A 19,521-nucleotide genomic window follows, 5' to 3' on the forward strand; every position below is an offset into this window, starting at 1 on the left:
GGACGTACATGATATTGTATGCCTCAACTATAGAGCCCACATTAATGCACTATGCTAGAAGATGTTGCTTTGTGCTAAGCTACCCTTATCATAATGGCTAGGATAAATTAAATTGTATGCAGTGCTAAAAAAACTACTGTAGTGAAGCCAAGGGATAGCACAGAGCTTCTAAATAGTGCAGTACACACGATTTTGTGGAAAAGTAAACCGCTAAAGATTACTAAACCTACTTCGGCAGCGACAATAGTATTTGGGGACTTTCTATTCAAATATTAGTCTGGTCTGTTAGCTCAAATAGTACAGTATTTCACATCTGGACTGATATCAATCAGATTGAGGCTTTGTATTTATATAAATCTAAAAAATACGCCTTCATGTTTTTGCTAAATACTTTGATGGCATCTGGTGTAAATGTAGTCAGAAAATGTAATTTGTCCATTTGGAGCGAGATGTGCTTAATACAGGGCCGGACTGGAAACCTAAGGCAGCCCCGGCAATTTTGTCGGACGAGCCCCCGCACAGTGCATATTGAGCGAGCCTGCCCACTACAAGGGGAGGTTGTCGGGGTGGTGGGGGCCAGTGTGGAGCACTGGCTGGCTGCGGGAGGCGGGAAACGAAAGGGAGTGGATTATGCTTGCTTGTTGCTTTTGTTACGGGGGGCCAAAATTGCAGCACCACTGCAAAATCGGCCCCCAGTATCAAAACCGGGCCACACCCTTCTAGCGTTCCAGGGAAACGCCCAGTGGTAATAGCATGTCCTTGTCCTTTTTCATAAGCAATACATGCTTAACATGGTTGCTCGAAGACATTTATAGAACACATTTGAAACTAATACCACTCAGCCGTTCTAAGCAAATATAAAAGTACCTATCTATTGTGAAAGGATTGGAATCTTGAGGTATGAATGACTTCATTTATAGAGCGCAACTTTCACTCCGAGGAACATCTTGGCGCTAGGAAACGGGTGTATTGAGGGGTGAGGGAGAGTAGTCTAAGTCGGGGAGGCATCAAGTAAGTGATAGTACCAGATTATCTGGGGCTGCAAAGATCCAGGTTTTCAAAAGTTTCTTGAACATGGGTTCTGACTGTGTAAGTCTTAGATGGGTGAGCAGGCTATTCCAAGCTGTTGTTTTCAGGACTGCCATTGACTTTCCCCCTCTGGACGACAGGTGAAAGCGGGGAGGTGCTAGGTCATTTTCGGAAGAGGATCTCAGAGGATTTTGAGTAACATAAGGTTTGATTCTCGTCCTGATGTATTTGGGTCAAGTTGATCTGGCCGCTCTGAAGGTGATTACTAGGATCTTGAAGAGGATCCTTTTGTGTATCGGCAGCCAATGAAGGACTTTGAGTGCTTCTGAGGCTCAGGACCCTCTTGGCAGTTTCAATACCAGTCAGGCCGCTGCGTTTTGGAATATCTGTAGTTTTTTCAGAGCTTTTTTCTTTGCTCCTGCGTATAGGCTATTACAGTAGTCCAGCCGAGATAGGATTAAGGCCACTGCAACTGTCTTCCGAGCTGTTGCTGGAAGTAGATCAAAACAATTTTTGAGGGTTTTTATCATGTGGAAGCAGGTGCCGGTCATCGTGAGCGCTTGCTGATGGAAGGACAGCGTAGTGTCAAATCTAATCCTCAGGATCTTCACAGTATCCACTGTATTAGGAGGAGGTGCCGTGTCAGTCGGCCACCACTGTTTGGGCATGAATATGTTGGATTTCCCCAGCAGCATGATCACTGTTTTTTGGCTATTGGACTTGAGATGGTTAGATTTCATCCAGTCAAAGTTAGCGGAGAGGCAGTGTTGAAAGTTTTCTTCTGCCGCTGTTGAATTTTTATCTAGAATTAGGATAAGCTGAGTGTCATCAGCATAGGAGACAGACTCGATGTTAAAAGATGCAACCAAGTCAAGTAGAGGAAAGATATAAGCAAAGTAGCAGATCATATGAGTGACCACCTTACAATATGTATCCAACATGTACTACCCTTTTTGAGAAATCCGTTCGACTGGATGGTGATCCTTAATTGAATAAATGCCTATGTTTCTATTTGTCCATTGGATTGGTTGGCCCATTGTATGATAACCTGCCCACTACCCATGTCAAGAGCGAGAAAATTGTACTGAATTGACCACAGTGCCCAATATAACTTTCCCTGAGCTAGCAATTACTTTATCCCCTTAAGTAGCGTACTTTTATTTTAGCAAAAAGAGCAGAAACAGCTGTTTTGCTACAGCAAATGCAACATACCAGGAAATGGGATCAGCTGTGGCAAAGTTCTTTGAACAATAGTAAACATTTGCAGTGGGCTGCCAGAAGCCCATACAGAAAGATGTTAATACAGTTAAAGCTGAATATTATACCTTGCTATTTGACCCAATGCTAGAACCTAACATATTCTTCAGGATTTTGTTGACGTCTGAACCAATGTTGCATATCTCCCTTCATACTGATTTTGAAACAAATGTGATCTAAGGATATCTGTTTCATTGACACAATTTGTAAGACAGACTTTCAGAAAATCACTCTAGATCAGTGAGGATTTGTGGTAATACCAGTCTGGTCTCCGCCAGGATCAAACTATAGGTAAGCTCCCCACCACATTTGATATTGATAGATTTCTGTTTAAAATAGGCTCAGAATTTGAACTTTTTGACGTAATTAAATGAATTCAAAGCACCAAATTTCCGGCAGATATTTACCCCAGAGAAACTACAAAGAAGCTAATAAATCACACAAGTTGCTGCAAGCTGCTGCTTCATTTGTGACAGGTGGTGGTGTTTATTCTTTCAAGAATGCATGGATTATCACACAGGTTAAGAAATTACATTGACCACACCAAATTTGCTTCATATAACTGTCCCTTAACTCGTTGAAACGTATAACATCTTGGAGAACCTGTATTCAGGAGTTTTGCGAGGAAGGTAAACCAAGGTTGTTCTAACAGATGTACATAGCAAACATCACTTGGATAGTAAAAGGGGAGGCAGCCATCCTCCTAATTCTTTTAGACCTATTTGTAGCCCTATCATGCAGTTTTACTGGATCATTTGTAGGTGGTGGAGTTTTCAAAAATGTGTTTGTCATTTAGGGTCTTGCTTATTGTACAAATTACACATATTTGGACGTGAAAGTAATTTATTTTTTTCTAAACTTTAACGTATTTCTGCCTGGCAGGATGCTCATGAACTGTTTCATGTTTTGACATCCTCCTTAGAAGATGAAAGGGATCGTCGGCCACGGATTACAAATTTATTTGATGTCCAATCATTGGAGGTAAGCACCTTTATCTGAACTAGTAATGCTATGTTATGCCACTTGTAAGGAAAATTTGTGTAGACTGCGACCTCCTTTATTCTGTTGTGCCAAAAAATACCCTGGCTTTATTGCATATTTATTCTTGCTAAACCCTTCACCATGCATAACTCCTTTATTCCCCAACTAAACCCCATCACAATGAATGATCAGTCTCAACGATATAATTAAGTGGCGTGTTCCAAAGCATCCTTACCTGCTGCCTCTCACCTTCCCTTTCTGCCAACAAAAGGCATGCACTTTTTTGCGTTGTTAGAATATACCATATTTTTTGCACATATAAATTGCTCTCACTTATGAGTGAGGAAGTATCTAGTTAATCAACATTTCAAAAGAAAACTACATTTTAAAATACTATGAAATGTAGGACTGAATGAAATCAGTTGCCAGGTAGGATGTGGTTTTATCAAATACCTTTAAAACAGGAAGTTTAATATTTAATTAATTGTAACCAATTGAAATTGATACTTAATACTAAGTAACAGGAATAAAGGCTGTGTTCCGCTGGAGATTTTAAACCTTAATCCCCTAATTTTTTCTTAGATTCTGCAGCCCCCATTTCTTCCATTCTTTTTTGGTGGGAGCAGTGTGCGAATGCCTTCGGGCTTTAAAACTTGCACGTTTTGTGGGCATCTTATGTCGGTGACGGACCCTCACCTCATTTGCATGTGGTGTTTGGGGGAGGATCACGACACCTCAGATTGTGTGGCGTGCCAAAAGTTGAAGCTGAAGTCGCGGCGGGAGCGCCGATTGAAACTTCTCTCGGCGCGTCTCTCCAGGTCGACGTCCTCCCCGCGGTCTGCTTTGGCGGACAGCTTCAGGTCCGGCTGTGGTCGTCGTCCTCGCCTTTCTCCGATGTCCCGTGAGCGTCGCTCCCCAGTGGGTAAGTGTCGCAGTTCGTCCCCGGGTGCTGGTTCTCGGCCTACCGGGGGTGTGGACTCTCCGCGGGTGATGCGGCCCGCGTGTCGTCCTATCCACCGTTTCCCGTATTGGGGCATCGAGAGTCAAGATGGAGACTTACGTGGCGGCTTTGCAGGCCTCGCTGGCGTCTCCTCCTCCTTCCCCCTCCTGGGGCGTTGGCGTATCCCTCGCCTCGCGCAGGACCCTCTGTGGCGCCGCCGGCCACTCTGGCACCGACTAGGTCGGATCCAGGCTTGGAGGATGTGGTGCTGTTGCGGTGCGGCTCCTCTGCGGCACCTCCTTCAGGCCACGGCGTCTCTGCCTCGCTGCAAACACCCGCGGGGGTCCCTGTGGTGTCGTGGGAGGTCGCCGGGGCTCGGGTCGCTTTGGTCCCTTGGCAGGGTGGTCCTGTCTAAGGCCGAGGTGATGCCGCTACCGCGCCGGCAGCAGCTGGACCTTGCAGAGCCACAGGTGTCAGTGGCCTCTTCCCACTCCGGGTCGAGGGCAGATCCCTCGTCCCTCTCCGTGCCCCTCTCGTGCCTCCTCACAGGCGGCTGCCTCGTTGGAGGGCGAGTCGGAGGTTGTATCGTCCTTGACGCCACCACAGGGGTTGCCAGGCGACCTTCGCCTCCTTCTGGGCCGCGGCCGGCGAAGGGCTTCGGGCCCCTCCCCGGGCCCATCCCGTTCCCCCACGAAGGTGGTTGCCTCGGCAGGGGTCGGGCAGGTGCCGTCCCGCCGCCGCTCCGGGGCCAGTGCGGCTCCAGCTCTACTCCGGTCCCCGCTCCAGTCTCTGGTGCGGGGTAACTTGGAGGTCCCTTGGCCGGTGGCGCCGGATGACGCCAGTGGCCTCCCTCAATCTCCTTCTTCTCCAGAGGCAGGCTGCATTTTGGTGTCGTCCTCCCCGGAGACTGGTCGCTGTGTGGTGTCTTTTTCACCGGCGTCGAAGGGTGGCTTCCCGCCCTTTCTGAGGCAGGGGTGTCCGTTGGTGTAATTCTTCGGCACCTCCTGACTTCCAGGTCTGGCCCTTGCCCGCCCCGCTTGGCCTCGGAGACTGTCGCCTTAGTTTGCAGCCGTCGCCCACAGTGGAGTTGCTTTCTCCACCACGGGGCCCTACGGATGCGGGTGCGGCCTTCACTTAAGCGGTGTCCACGGCTGTGGGCATCCTACGCATGGTTCACCCTGTGGCTCACTTTCCTGCGGACCATCTGTTAGAGGTCCTCCACCAGGGCTCTGGTGGGAGGGAAATCTTGCTTCCCTTTGAAGGTTCGCTCCTTTCTGCCTTGACAGGGGCTTGGAGGCGTCCTGCCTCAGGGGACCCGGTGCCTCCGCATCTTCTGCATCGGCACCTTCCGACGCCGCGAGACCCGGCGTGCCTATCCATTCACCCCTCAGCCGCCATTCCCCTTCTGCGGACTGCTTTTCCCTCCCTGCCGCCCCTATTGGCTCCGCTATCCAGGGAGGCCCGCTGGACACTTGGGGACGCAACATTTTCGCCTCGACCAGCGCGGCCCTGCGGGCCCTTAACACCTTGTGTGTGCTGGCTAGGGCCTTCTCCTGTTTGTGGGACTCGGCTGAGTCTCTGGGGTCTGCAGCGTCCCAGGAGTCTGCTCAGATGGACTTGCGGCACCATGCGTTGAATGGCCAGGAGCTTGCGGTGTTGGTTATGTACTCCTTGGTCTCATTCATCCTTGAAAAAGGAGCAAGTAAGGACTGCTATCCACGGCGTCATAATGACTGAATATTTGCGAGCTAATGCAGCCCCCAGGGGCCTCTGGGTACATAATGCACCACGCATTTTCCTAAAAGATCTAGCATTCCGCAAGGACTGGTCTGCGATTTCGTGGAAGTGCACAAGAGATTACCTTGTGTTAATAATAAAAACAGCCACAAGACTGACCGATGCTCTAACTATCAAAATTCAACTATATGAAACCAAAATCAAGAACATGGTTCAATTATCAATCTATAAAAAAAGACTTGAGGAAATCAATAAAGACATGAATGAGACCAAGGAGTACATAACCAACAATAAAATACAGAAATTGGGAAAAGATCTTAAACGTTTCTCCATGGAAAAAATGCACCCATACAGCAAAGAAGATTATGAAATACCAGATTATCAGTCTGATACCGATAATAGCGGATCATCAATTGACAGCTCCGACTGGAACAATGGAGAGACAAGACCACCAAGAAGGAACCGAGGTACCTACAGACGCCAACAACAGCGGAGACCAAATTTCTGGCGTACTCCCCAATATGGAAACCAACAACCACTCCCCTTCCAACCATACACACCGAATTTTCAAGGTTGGATGAATCCATTTACTCCAGGACCTCCACCAATGGGCCATTATCTAGGACCATATATGCAACAACCGTCTTTTTTAGGACGTGGCCAGACGAACCAGAGAGGACGAAGAAAAGGAGTGACGTGGACAGACCAAGAAAGGCAAGTCCAAACCAGGAGCATGTCCAACATGTCCAAGGAGAAACCAGGAACGAGCACGACTCGCTCGTAATCAATCTAACTGATACAGTTCTGACAGAGGCACAAGAAAAGGTACTCAATAAAGGACTCGGGTATGTACCAACACCAAACCTAGATGTCTTCAAGATAAAATGCGAAGCCGCCGAATTTTGTAGAAAGTTAAAACTCAAAGCCTTCTTCTCGAATAAAGATACTGAGGAAAAAGTAGGTGATACACCATTACGCCTTAAATCCACCTTCTGCCCACTAAATCACCAAGTTCCCATTGAACTCCAGACATTTGAACAAGCGATAATGAAGGAAATCGGTGAACTGACAGAATCTACAAAAAAAACATTCATGAATCTAACAAGAGTTGAAAAACAAGCTCTGGAATCCTTGAAAAATGCCGAAGACATGATAATAAAACCAGCAGACAAGGGAGGAGGAATCGTCTTAATAAGTAAGGAAGGCTACAATCAACAATGCCTAAACCTACTATCCGACGAGAAATTCTATACCATCATCACAACAGATCCGACTGCAAGACTACAACAAACCATTAGGATCATGGTAGAAGAAGCCGAAATCAACAGGTGGATATCACAGAAAGAAGCAGACTTCCTGAAGACTACATCCCCAAAAATACCATACTTCTACTCTCTCCCCAAGATACATAAAGAGAGGAGACCACCCCCAGGCCGCCCAATTGTTTCAGGCATTGGGTCTGTCCTAGAGCCTCTTTCACAATTTGCGGACTATTTTTTAAAACCTTTGGTTCAACAAACACCAACTTACCTGAAAGATACACGCGATCTATTGAACCTTCTGAAAAATGAAAACTACACTTCAAAAACTATGCTCTTGGCAGGTTTTGATGTAGAGAGTTTATACACCAGCCTACCTCAGCAGAAAACTCTCGAAACCCTTGAAACAATACTTTTTGACCAAGACTGGACATACCAGACTCCACGACATTTTGTATTACAATGCTGCACCCTGGCGCTTACAGAGAACTACTTCGAGTACGAAGGGAAACTATACCATCAACGACACGGAACATCTATGGGGAGCACATTTGCGCCGAGCATAGCGGGATTATACGTGAGCACCTTTGAAAAAATCTATATACAAAATGCAAGGAATCCATATCAAACTCACATCCGTTTTTGGAAACGGTACATTGATGACATCATAGTGATTTGGGAAGGTGATCAAGAAAGCCTGAGGAAGTTCCATCAATGGATGAATGAACAAGATGAATGTCTGAGATTCACTTATACAGCTAATGACACACAGCTGGATTTTTTAGATCTCACGATTTACATTGAAAAAGACACCATCAAGACACGTACTTTCTTCAAACCGACTGCCAGAAACAGCCTATTATCATTCAACAGTTTCCACCCCCGTCCACTAAAAGAAAATCTACCATACAGCCAGTTCTTAAGGCTGAAGCGTAACTGCAGTGATCTAGCGGAATACAAGAAGCAAGCTGATGACCTTAGCCATAAGCTTCTCAAACGAGACTATCCAACCAGAATAATATCGAAATGCAAGAAAAGGGCGAGAAATCAGCCAAGGGACTGTCTTTTTGAAACAATGCAGAGAGATCCTACAGATGATACACCTACATGCATGACAACCTACAGTACAGCGAGCAATGCTGTAAAGAAAATAATCAACAAAAATTGGCGGATTTTGACCTCAGGTACTTTAAATTGGCAAAAACCCAGATTTGCCAACAAAAGAACAAGGAACATAAAAGATATCTTGGTACATACACGACCACCTCCTCCCTCCCCAAAAACGACCAACACCCTGTGGGACCTACAACCAGTCACAGGACATTACCCTTGTGGACAGTGCTCAGTTTGTCACATGACTACACCAACAAAGATTATCCAATTAACGCCAAATCTGAAGTGGACCATAAGACAACACACAAACTGTAATACTTCCTTTGTTGTCTACATGATCACATGTCCTTGCAACCTTAGATACATCGGCATGACATGCAGGAAAATCAAAGTAAGAATTTGCGAACATAGGAGCAATGTAAAATGCAAACGAGAAACCACAAAGATGAGCCGACATTACATCGAACAGAAACACTCAGTGGATGATTTGAAATGGATTGTAATTGAAACACTATTGGGATCAAAGACCAATGCTGAAAAAATCCTATTCGAAAGAGAACAAAGATGGGTACACTGTCTATGCACAGATACCAAAGGATTGAACGATAACATACCCTGGTTAAGTTTCAAATAACTTGGTGCAAGGTCTTGACCCTCGACACCCACATGTGAGGAGTCCTTCCCAAACTAAGTCAGATGCAATCTCATGTTGTACCTATGATGCGATGGACAATATCGTGTTTAACACGATATAATCATAATATTCTGACCCCAACTTGCTCTCAACCTTCTCAATGCCATAGAGATAATTACATTCATAAGAACATCGTAAGGCTTTTGCCGTGAAAAAACGAAAACAAACAAAAATACGTGTAAAAACACATCACTATTACATATAAAATATTTATACTTTTAAAAGTAAGCCTTATGTAGATACAGCGTCTTTTTCAAATCAAATCCTACTTTATAGCGCATAAAATATTTCAACCTTTTTAAAAAAAAGTAAGCCTTTTGTCAATACAGCTTCTTTTTCAATTAAAACCCTACTTTATAGCGCATAACACGTCATATACAAAGCGAGTCTTTTTTCGATTCATACAAACAATGACGGATAGAGTCCTTCCTCGATCTTCATGAAGAACGAGCACAAAACGGCAAGAACACGGGATCTCGTTCAGTACGAGCCCTGCAAGCCAGCGTCAGCACAAGTCGTGCATAGCCCACAAAGGAGGTACGAAGGAAGAACCCTGGAAACGGCAACCAGTCCTGCAGCCTTCAACAACTACACGGTATTTAAAACCACCCTACCCCCACCCATCCCAGCCCTATCCCGTTTCTAATTACAGGCTACGCGCTCACGGTGGCAAGGCAGCAGCCGCAACACGGATGCGCCCAAAAGGTAACTGACGATGTTTTCTTCCCGTCTTTGTTTTAAAGTGTATAAACATACCGCTTTTTAGATTTACAATCTTGGCGATGTGATCTGTCATTCTAAATGCCGAATACTCCAACTATCGAAATTGAACATTAACAGACCACTGCACTGCCTTAACTCCCGCTGTGATAGCGAGATCTACATACTACCTCTCCCCAACCCCAGCTCTATATTCAGGCTCTGTGTGTTTAAATAGTAAAAAGATACAAACTTCTGAGATCGCTCTCTCTGATTACAGTGAAGACATTGCTTTACAGTACAGTATTTTAAAGAATTGCCATTTTCTACAAAGATATCTGCTGTATAATCACCCTGATTGGTGTGCATTTCATTGTACTGTCTCTTTTACTTTATTTTATTTTATTGTACTTATTCTTCCTTTCTGTAGGAAAAGAATAACCTTAAGATACTGATATATTCATTGTTTATGGAAATTACCATAAACCCCCTTCTCTGAACTGGAGAATACCGGTTCACACATTCACTAGGTCCTGAAGAATGCCCAACGACCCCCTCCAGGGGCGCTAGAAGGGCAGAAACATGTCGACCATTTTTTGATTTGGACACCTTAAAGTGCTGGGGTTACATAATTTGACCTACTGCACCACCATTTTTTAGAAGTCTACCAATACACCTGACAGAATAAATTTTGCTTTTTGAAGGCAGTACCGGTAAGACATTTTTAACGTCAACTTTTCACGTTATTTTGCACCTTTTTGCACCAATATCTCTGATCACTACTGCGAATTAGCGGTTGCCTCCAGGTGGAGGAAGCATAACACACAAGAGACCCGATGATAATGCTTACACGTATTCATAAGGCGGAGAACCAAGATACACCGCCAATACCACCAAAAATACGTGATTGAGGGTTCTCATAATACCTATTTAGGTATTAGTGGTTCAGATAACGACCCAAAAGACCCCTATTTCCAGTTACAAGTGATCCATTCCCTTATGATTGAAGATATAGCGTCTATAGCCTGAGAGCGGGCACTTAGGCATACATCGTATAAAACTCAGCTGGCAGCCCGTCTGAGCCCAGCATCTTGCCAGTAAGTAAGTCTTTGACGGCACATTTTGTTCCTTGTGCAGTGATTGGGCTTCCCAAGGCCCCGGCCTCACCATCAGGGAGGCACCAGATCACCAGGCTACCCAAGCAGTCATCATGAGCCCCCGGCAGGGCGAGATCAACTGGTCAGTATAAGGCGACATAGTAGTCTCAGAAACCTGAGTTGATGTCCTTGTGGGATTACAGCACTGTTCCCCCGATAATATAGGATAATACCAGGCTAGTAACGGGGTGCCTCTGCCCTCTGTCATAATGAGCCAGTCGAGCATCCGGCCCGGGCTGCCCTCCTCCTTGTGCGCCCAGTTAACATAATCTTTATAGTTGTGACATTGTAGGTGTTCCAAGGAGACGTTCTATTGTTCCCTGGCTTCCAACAACTGGGGTAGAGCGTCTGGGTCTGGGCCTAGCTCGCTGTCCAGCCTATGGAGTATTCCATCCAGGCCTGTAAGCTCCTTGTTAAGCTTGTGGCGAACCCCCAGTGTCTGGGCTAGGCAGTGTTCCTAGACCACCAAGTTGAAGGCCTCCCATTCCACCAAACTGCTCGAGGCGGTCCCCTGGTTTGTTGCAAAGTATTGTACTATCACCTCCCGTAGTGTGTCGCGGTATGGGTCGGGATTGCCGGGCGCTCATCTACTGGTTGGAATGTCAGTAGGAGGGGACTTTGGTCGAAGACAGTGCAGCTGAGATATTCTGTGTTGGTCACATATTGGCACATTCCCCTGGAGCAGACATAGCAGTCCAGCCTTGTGTGTACCATATACATGCTAAAGTAAAATGAATAATCCTTGTCTGTGTCAGTTTGCATCCGCCAGATGTCCTCTAGTTCCCAATATGTCATCCAGTCCCTCATCCCTCAACCGTCTTGTGGACAGATGCCCCAGGCAAAGGAGTTTGAGCGTTCTAAAGTGGTGTCCACCACAGAAATAGTCTCACCTCGAGAAGCAGGCCCCCCCTCAGCCATATGGCCTAGCTGCTCTGTGAGTAATCTCAGGAAAGAGATAAGATCCTGATTGGGTGGATATATGCTGCCCAGTACCACCTGTCTTCCACTCAACCTTCCCTCCTCTAGGACATAACATCCCTCTTTATCAATTTCGACTGTTGTGCCATCAAAGGGAACACTGGGTCTCACCCAGATCAGAGCCCCCCTGAGTGCAGGCAGAGTGGGTTGTAGTGTGAACCTGCCCTCGCCAGCGATGTTGCAAAGGTTCTGCCTCCACCCAGTGTTAACACCCACTGTTAAAGTGCAGTAATGGTTACGAATTAAAACTGAAACCCACTCACATTCACAAGACTGCAGGTCACAACTTGCACAACAGCAATGAAAACCATAACATGCACACGAATTGCAATGCTTATGACCTCACAACATTTATATCAATAAATTAACAGCTAAAAGCACAACGTAATAAGATAACAACACATTCTCAAACCACTAAATAATCCTACGGTCATAGTCCCTTCTTTCAGAGTGTTAAGAGTAATGTGATATGTAATATCATTTGTAAGATTATTTACATCATTTGCAGTTGCATCTGTTGCATCAGTGGAGAGCATTGCATTTGGTGTGCGAGATATGATTTGCATGGCAGATTGCAAATTTCAGTTGTTTTTTGGTTTTAACTTGTAAGCATGACTGCCCTTTTATTGTGTTTTTCAGTTAATATGTTTAGGTAGGTGTGGTCCATGAAGGAGCCAAAGTGGGTGTACTTTTTTATGGCCAGTTTTGTGAAGATTTGTCGAACGGCGCAAAAGTTATTAGCGGAACAAAATAACACTCTTCCTATGGAAACTGACCAAATTACATAGCGACCGCCACTGTATAATATCTGTGTGTGTAGATATAGAATATATTTCATGCAGATAAACAGTATAAGTACTGTGAAATGAGCACAGTTAGTAAATAAATGGGTTTTTTTTAATCCTATTGATTAAATGACGATAAAAATACTGTGCCTAACAGTCATTCCTACGCATTGAATTATCAATCGCCTGTGCTCTTCTCTTTCATTTAGTATGTGTGTTTGTTACTCATAAGGTAAATTTGATGTTATAATGGTTAGGGCTGTTTTAAAGTATGTTCTGTTTATAATAAGAAAACCTTACTTTCTCTTGTTCCCAGCCACAGACATCTGAAAAACAAATAAGCTGCAGAACTCGAGGTAACTTAGATTTTGTTGTAAACAAAACTAGTTTAGTTTTGAACTTGTTTCAGAACTCTCAATCAAATATTTTTAGCTAATAATTTCACAGAGTCAAACTGTATGCCAGCAAGTAGTATTTTGTTTATGTTACGAACTATAGGATATTCCTGTATTGCATTTTCTGTGTCCACATGCTACATTGAATTTTGAGTGTCTGTGGATCACAACAGATGGTTGTCTACTGTTTTTTTCTCTTAGTATTTGTGTGACTTGAGTCACAAGGACTCAGTTCTTGCAGATTCATTCTTCTCACAGAACAATTTTTTACCATTTAATGGCTTTCCATACTGTTTGGTTGTTTGTTTTGACTGAAACCAGTGTAGGATCATGACTTATTTTTTTCAGTTTATTTTAAGTGGTATAGATTTTCTGATAGAGACTTCTAACTGCAGGTTCCTCCCCTTGTGAATATCCTCAGGTGCTAGATTGGATTGGAAACCTTCATAGCAATTCCCTCATGCGTCGGTAGGTGACATTGTTTGACTTTGCAACGGATCCGTCCCGCCTCAGATATGGTGCTGGAGCCTCTACATATGTGCAACCTCTGCACACGGACATCAGTTCCTTTCTATCTGCCCCTCCCAACGGATCCGGAGCCTTCAAATACTGCCATAACTCAGATTTTTCTAACAAAAAAAACTATAGTGGTCTGTATGTTACCCCCTAAAACAAGAGAGTTCAAACTGGGCTGTGCCGTAAAAGACAGATGTCGGTTATTGACACCCATGACGACTGTCTCTGGTGCTTCGGCACCAAACATGACTTAAAGTTGTGCGACTTATGTGTCAAAATGAATAGGAAGGCCATTTGGGATCGATAGGCCATGCTTGCTGTTGCCGAACTCAGGAAATCGAAGACTCACTCTTGTTCGAAGTTGTGGACGTGCTCTGACTTCTGAGGTTGCTCCTGTGACCGGTCATTGCCAAGGTCACGGAGTTCAGGTAATTCTAAGAAATCCATTAAAAACAAATCCAAGCGCGGGTCTCTTTCGGTCCATCACTCACTCCGGACACCTCGAGGCCAAGAATTAGGACTTCGCACCTGAAACAGACACTTTCTGTTAGACATGTCCTCCTTAGGGTAGTAATTCCCCACACTTTTGACTACCACTTTTTGCTGTATCTTTGTGTTTGCTTTTGGACTCTGAGCACTTTACTACTGCTAACCAGTGTTAAAGTGCATGTGCCTCTCCCCTAAACATGGTGACATTGATGTATACCTGGCTGGCATATTTAGTTAACCTGTACGTCCCTTGTAAAGTGGTACCCCTTGTACCCAGGGCCTGTACACTAAATTCTACTAGTGGGGCTGCAGCACTGGTTGTGCCACCAATACAAGTAGCTTTTCAAACCTGTTTCAGGCCTGCCATTGCAGGGCTTGTGCACGCAGTTTACAGCCACTTGGAGTCGGCATTTAAAATCCCTTGCCGTGTCTTAAAACTGCCCTTTTATTACACGAGTCACTCCTCAGGCAGGCCCTCAGTTACCCTAAGCACAGGGTTCTGTGTAACTAAATGGCAGGGCGTGCGGGGGGCACTAGATGGCCACCACACTCTGAGGCTCTGCATACCGGTCAGACAACCCGACAGCTGCAGCGGACATTGTCAGCTTAAACTGATGGGGAAAGTGCTTCACTGCCACCGGGGCACATGCCTGGGAGGCGAGCCACTGTTCAGGGCTGTGTGTAGCAGACGACGACCGGGCTGTGGCCAAGATGGTGGCCCTGTGAAACACCACCAGGACAAGAAGTGTGCGGCTGGCCCCAGGCAGTAGGTTGATGAGGTGGATCGACTGGCCCACGCTATGCGTGTGGGGGAAACAGACTAATCGGGTGGCAGAGGACCCTGTTAGAGGCTGCGAAAATCACAGCCCCCCAGCGCATCCGGTGAAGAGAGCCGCGGGGGCACTGGATAGTGAGCACCACGAGGCCCCCCCACGATAGCGACACGGACTGGGAGCGGCTTGAAGTGCAGCTGCACGAAGAGATACACTCTGACCCCCTTCCCCCCTCCTCCCCCAGCATCGGAGGCCAACAATTTGTGGCACAGCTTGGGCATGTGAGTGGTGATGCTCTCCCCAGTGAACCGGGGTGACTATTGGGAAGCCTGGCCCTAGAGAGGAGGACATTTGGACTGGAGGTGCATGAGGGGAAACTTGGGGGGGAAACCTGGCCTGCTGGCAGTAACCCCCTGAGGCCGGTGGGCTGAGTTGACTGTCTGAAGACTAAGCCCCCTCCCATCTCCCGGGAGGCAAGGAGGCGTCAACGCCACCCCCTCGAGGATCCAAGGGCTGAGGACACCGGAGGGTAAGAAGGACCCCCCTGCACAGCTGATGACAAGTGAGGGATGCAGGGAGTGAAGTGAGGTGTTGCAGGAAGCGGGTCCCCCTGGGCAAGGCAACACAAGAAACTCGCCTGCCTGCGGGGCGACCTTGACCAGAAAGCCACTGACAGCTGGAAGTCACTGGCCTGGTGCATCGGGTGGGCCTACACACTGGCGGCACACTGTAGGGCCCAACGCTCAGCGGTCTTTTCACCGACGATCTAGGCACCTAGAGTGTGACGGCTGGGACATATCCCCCATAGCTGGTATACTAGAACATAAAAGTAAAGAAACTCTGCACCCACCCGGGAACTGTGCTGAGAGTTTCTGGGTGCGCCTGTAGAGCTTATGCGCCAAGGGACCCCAGGTTGCATCAGTGGGAAGAATAGAAACGTGGCCCACCTGAGAGAAATCTGGCCAGTACACTGAAGAGCGAATAAGCGGCCCTGAGGAGACATGAGGAAACCGGACGCCTCCCAAACCAAATTTTCCTTTGACCAAACCAACGTCGCTTCCCCAAGGGCTCTGTTCCACCAATGGATGAACTGCCGCAACCCAACGGAAATGTTGCGACCATGCCAGAACCGGACATTCGCGACATGTTTTGTGAGCTCAAGCAATCTCTAACAGCCATAGACCAGAAAATGTTGGACAGATTAAGCAACAAGATCTCCAGCCATGATGAGCGCATCGGACAGGTGGAACAGCGCACGTCAGTACTTGAAGATGATGGAGTAACAGTGTGCAAAAAAGTATGGAAAAAGTCTTGGAAGTGATCAAAAACAAGAACGAGGTCTTCGAGGCCAGATCGAGGCGAAATGATTTGCACATTATTGGAATCCCCGCATCTACTGCAATGTCCCGTGTTCAGGATTACTGTTGAGGATATGCTGAGGTACATCTTTGGGGACTCCCCGTCAGCAGTCTGTATAGTGGAGAGAGCATACGCCGCCCCAGACCCCTCCCCCCCCCCCCAACCGGAGCCCCGGCCAGGCTGATTATCGCTTGCCTGCTGAATTACAGCGACAGGGACACTATATTGCTTAAAGCCAGAGCCCAGCAAGAAATCAGGTTCCAAGGCAACGCTGTATCATTCTATCCGGACTTCACCCTAGCAGTCCAGGCGGCAAGAAGAGAATTTGCACCAATAACAGGAAGGCTTTAGAAACAGGACATTAAGTAATCTCTCCTCTACCCAGCAAGTCTCTGTATTTTCAACGCTAGAAGACCTCATATTCCACGGATCCAAAATCAGCCTACAAATTTGTGCGCAACCTTCGCCTGGCTCAATCATCACCACGCCCAGATAGAGGGGCGGTGGAAAACCTTCTCAGCGAAAATTACTGATGTAATGGACATGGCCGACTGAGAAATCCTATCCGTGAACTGAACTAATTGAGTCTTTTCTTCCCATTTCTAGAGTAGCTTGGTCCCTCCTACTTGATCTGCACTGCATTGCAATGTATAGATTAGGTATGTCTGTTGTACTGGAAGCTGGACCATTTCGTCGTCTTCTCCCTCAACTGGCCACCCAGCTTTCTCCGCTGGTTCCCCCGCAGGGATGTTTCCTACATTGTTGCTCTGTTCCGGCCTGAAGCGGCCTTGTTGGGGGTGGAGGGTTGTAATTCAGCTAAGTTGGGTGGCTGTAGTGGGGGGTGGGGGGTGGGGGTGGTGGTTGTGGTTTCCGGGGTATGTTGGGTCTTCATGTGGTTCCTTTTCTTTCTTCTCTTTGCTCCTTCCCTCTTCCTGTTGGCTTCCCTGTACGATGTGCCACTGAGCAGTATGTCTGCTGTGTCAATGTGAGATCATCTTTTTTGCAACTATGCAGGACATAGACCCCTCGAACCCAGCGGTGGCAGTGTTCCTTGATGCCACCCAGGGCTTCGACACCCTGGAAGGGGTGTATATGTTTGCCCTATTGACCCGATTAGAAATTAGCTCTAAATATTGAAACTGATCGCCCTCCTGTATTCCTCCCCGGTAGCACGGCTCTGTTTAAAAGACATAGTCTCTTCCCCTTTCCCCGTGTTTCGGTGTACCAGAAAGGGGTGAAGAGAACAATGAGAGAGCTAGGGAAGCAAGGGTGCGTCCGTATCCCCTGTAATATATATGAGTTTAATCAAAAATGGACGAACCCAATGGTGTTGGTACGATCACTGGCAAGCAGTGCTTGGGAACCCACTAGGTGAGTAAAAGGCCCCTCACACACCAACCTGGTTGGTGTCATGCTTCATCATAGGGGCCCCAACCGGGTGGCCGAGCGCCTCCCGGTTGTGCTGCAACGCCTGACTACAGCGGAGCTGGTGTGGTGTGATAATGTGATGTAGTGAAAAGTTAAAAATACCTCTGAGAATCCTTGCCGAAGGAAATTTATTAGTGGCGGCTCAGGATATATTAAAATTAAGAATTATGTGAAGCAACTATGAAAAAGATTCAATTTCTAATAGTTGGCTATGTGGTTGGTCTACATGTTTCAGCCCACCTCAGGATGTGCGGGGCTTTCTTCAGGACCAGGAAGTGCAGTGAGTGGCAAAATAGGGCCACGTGAATAGTGAAAAATAAAAAGGGTAATTTACCTACACACTCTCTAAGGTGTGTGGAAGCGATATCAGCTCATTGGCAGACACCGCAGCGAAAAAAGACCTGTGGGAAAGAAAACACAATACACAGACCCTGATAGCAAATGGTGCTAGGATTCGCAACAAATATAAAATGCAATCTTTTACTGACTGTGAAAGGATCAGTGTTGGCAAATGGTCGTACAAGTGGCAACACACACGCTGTGACATGCGGCTATTGGCTGGTGCTTCACGATGTCAAGTGATTAGGCGGGCGGAATACGCCCTCAGTGAGCTATCAGTGAGGCCAGCAGGGAGCGTGTGGACTGTCCTCGTGGGGTGCCTGAATGGTGTGGCAGGCAACTAAAAACGGAGATACTGTGTAGCAACGAGTGAGCGATGGTGCGATTTGCATGTCAAATAGGCTGTGAGTGTACCAGGCTACGTGTAGGGTACAAGGTACAGTAGTGGGGCGATTACCCTTTGGTGGCGCGCTACGAATGGAAATGAAAGAAAAACAGAAAGAAATATTACACTATGGCTGAATATTGATCGCTGATCAGGAAGGGGAGGAGTGCGCTCCTCGTAACACAGATTTTGCGAAGGAACGAAACAAAGTCAGGAATGGGCAGTAATGGCAGTAAATAGCCCGGTAATGCCAGCAATAGACTGCGCGCGTCACCTTACTTGGTCAGAGAGCAGCACCCGCTAGGCACCTACTGTGGTCTCCCGGCTCCTGGATGGTGTGGAGTCTAAGATTATTGGGGAATATAAGGGGACGGGGGCCATTGCGTACGTGCTGACAGTCCGGTGATCGCGGGAGGGGCAGAGCAGTCTGCGCATGTGTCAGAACGGAATGCTGATTGCCTGCGATTGCGGATTGGAGTGCTGGCGCGTATGCGTCCAAGTACTGCACAGACGCGTGTGTCAGAACGGAATGCTGATTGCCTGCGATTGCGGGATTGGAGTGCTGGGGGCGCGTATGCGTCCAAATGCTGCACAGGCGCACATGTGCAGAGAACCGAGAGTGAACTCGCAACAGGAAATGGAATGTTAGTGGGGCTAATTAAAATACTGAGACGAGGGTGTTTAACATCAGGCTCGTATTTGGGCAGTGGCTGCTATGCCTGAGGGTGAAAGAGCCATGCTGGATAATGTAGGGATATGGGTGGTGTTAGACGGGAATTCTCATGCTGTAAATGCCAGTGGACATGCTGGCTATTCCAGGGGATATTATCGTTCAGCCCAGTTACGTGGCTAGAAAGGCGATAAATCCATCTTTGCTCTTGTTCAAAGAGACGGCTCTGAATGTTGGGTAGGTTGTTATCCAGGGCTTCCAGGACGACCCATCTCATGTCGTTGGTGGTGTGGCCTTTCTCCAAGAAATGATTCGTCATTTTGGTGATGTTTTTCTTGCAGCGTATAGTGCTGCGATGTTCGCAAATCCTAGTTTTCACCTTCCGGGTGGTCATGCCAATATAGACGAGATTGCATGGGCACGTTATTCGGTACACCACATTCTCAGTGTTGCAATTCGTGTGTTTGCGAAGTTCCCATGTTTTGCCGGGTTCAAGGTGCAGGCTTTTAGTCGTTTCTGTGATATGGCAGACGCTGCA

At 46.8% G+C, this 19,521-nt stretch overlaps 1 protein-coding gene across 3 annotated transcripts in view; it reads left to right on the forward strand.

Annotated features, from left to right (window-relative positions):
* Positions 1 to 19,521, forward strand: part of USP30 (ubiquitin specific peptidase 30) — a 302,545-nt gene that overhangs the window by 80,472 nt on the left and 202,552 nt on the right. For all 3 annotated transcript variants that reach the window (XM_085636303.1, XM_085636304.1, XM_085636305.1), the window contains 2 exons: positions 3,169 to 3,267; positions 12,946 to 12,985. In XM_085636303.1, the coding sequence (XP_085492429.1) occupies positions 3,169 to 3,267; positions 12,946 to 12,985 (139 nt within the window). The remainder of the gene's footprint in view (positions 1 to 3,168; positions 3,268 to 12,945; positions 12,986 to 19,521) is intronic.

Source organism: Triturus cristatus, chromosome 11 (genome assembly GCF_964204655.1).
Source record: "Triturus cristatus chromosome 11, aTriCri1.1, whole genome shotgun sequence".
Classification (NCBI taxonomy): Eukaryota; Metazoa; Chordata; class Amphibia; order Caudata; family Salamandridae; genus Triturus; species Triturus cristatus.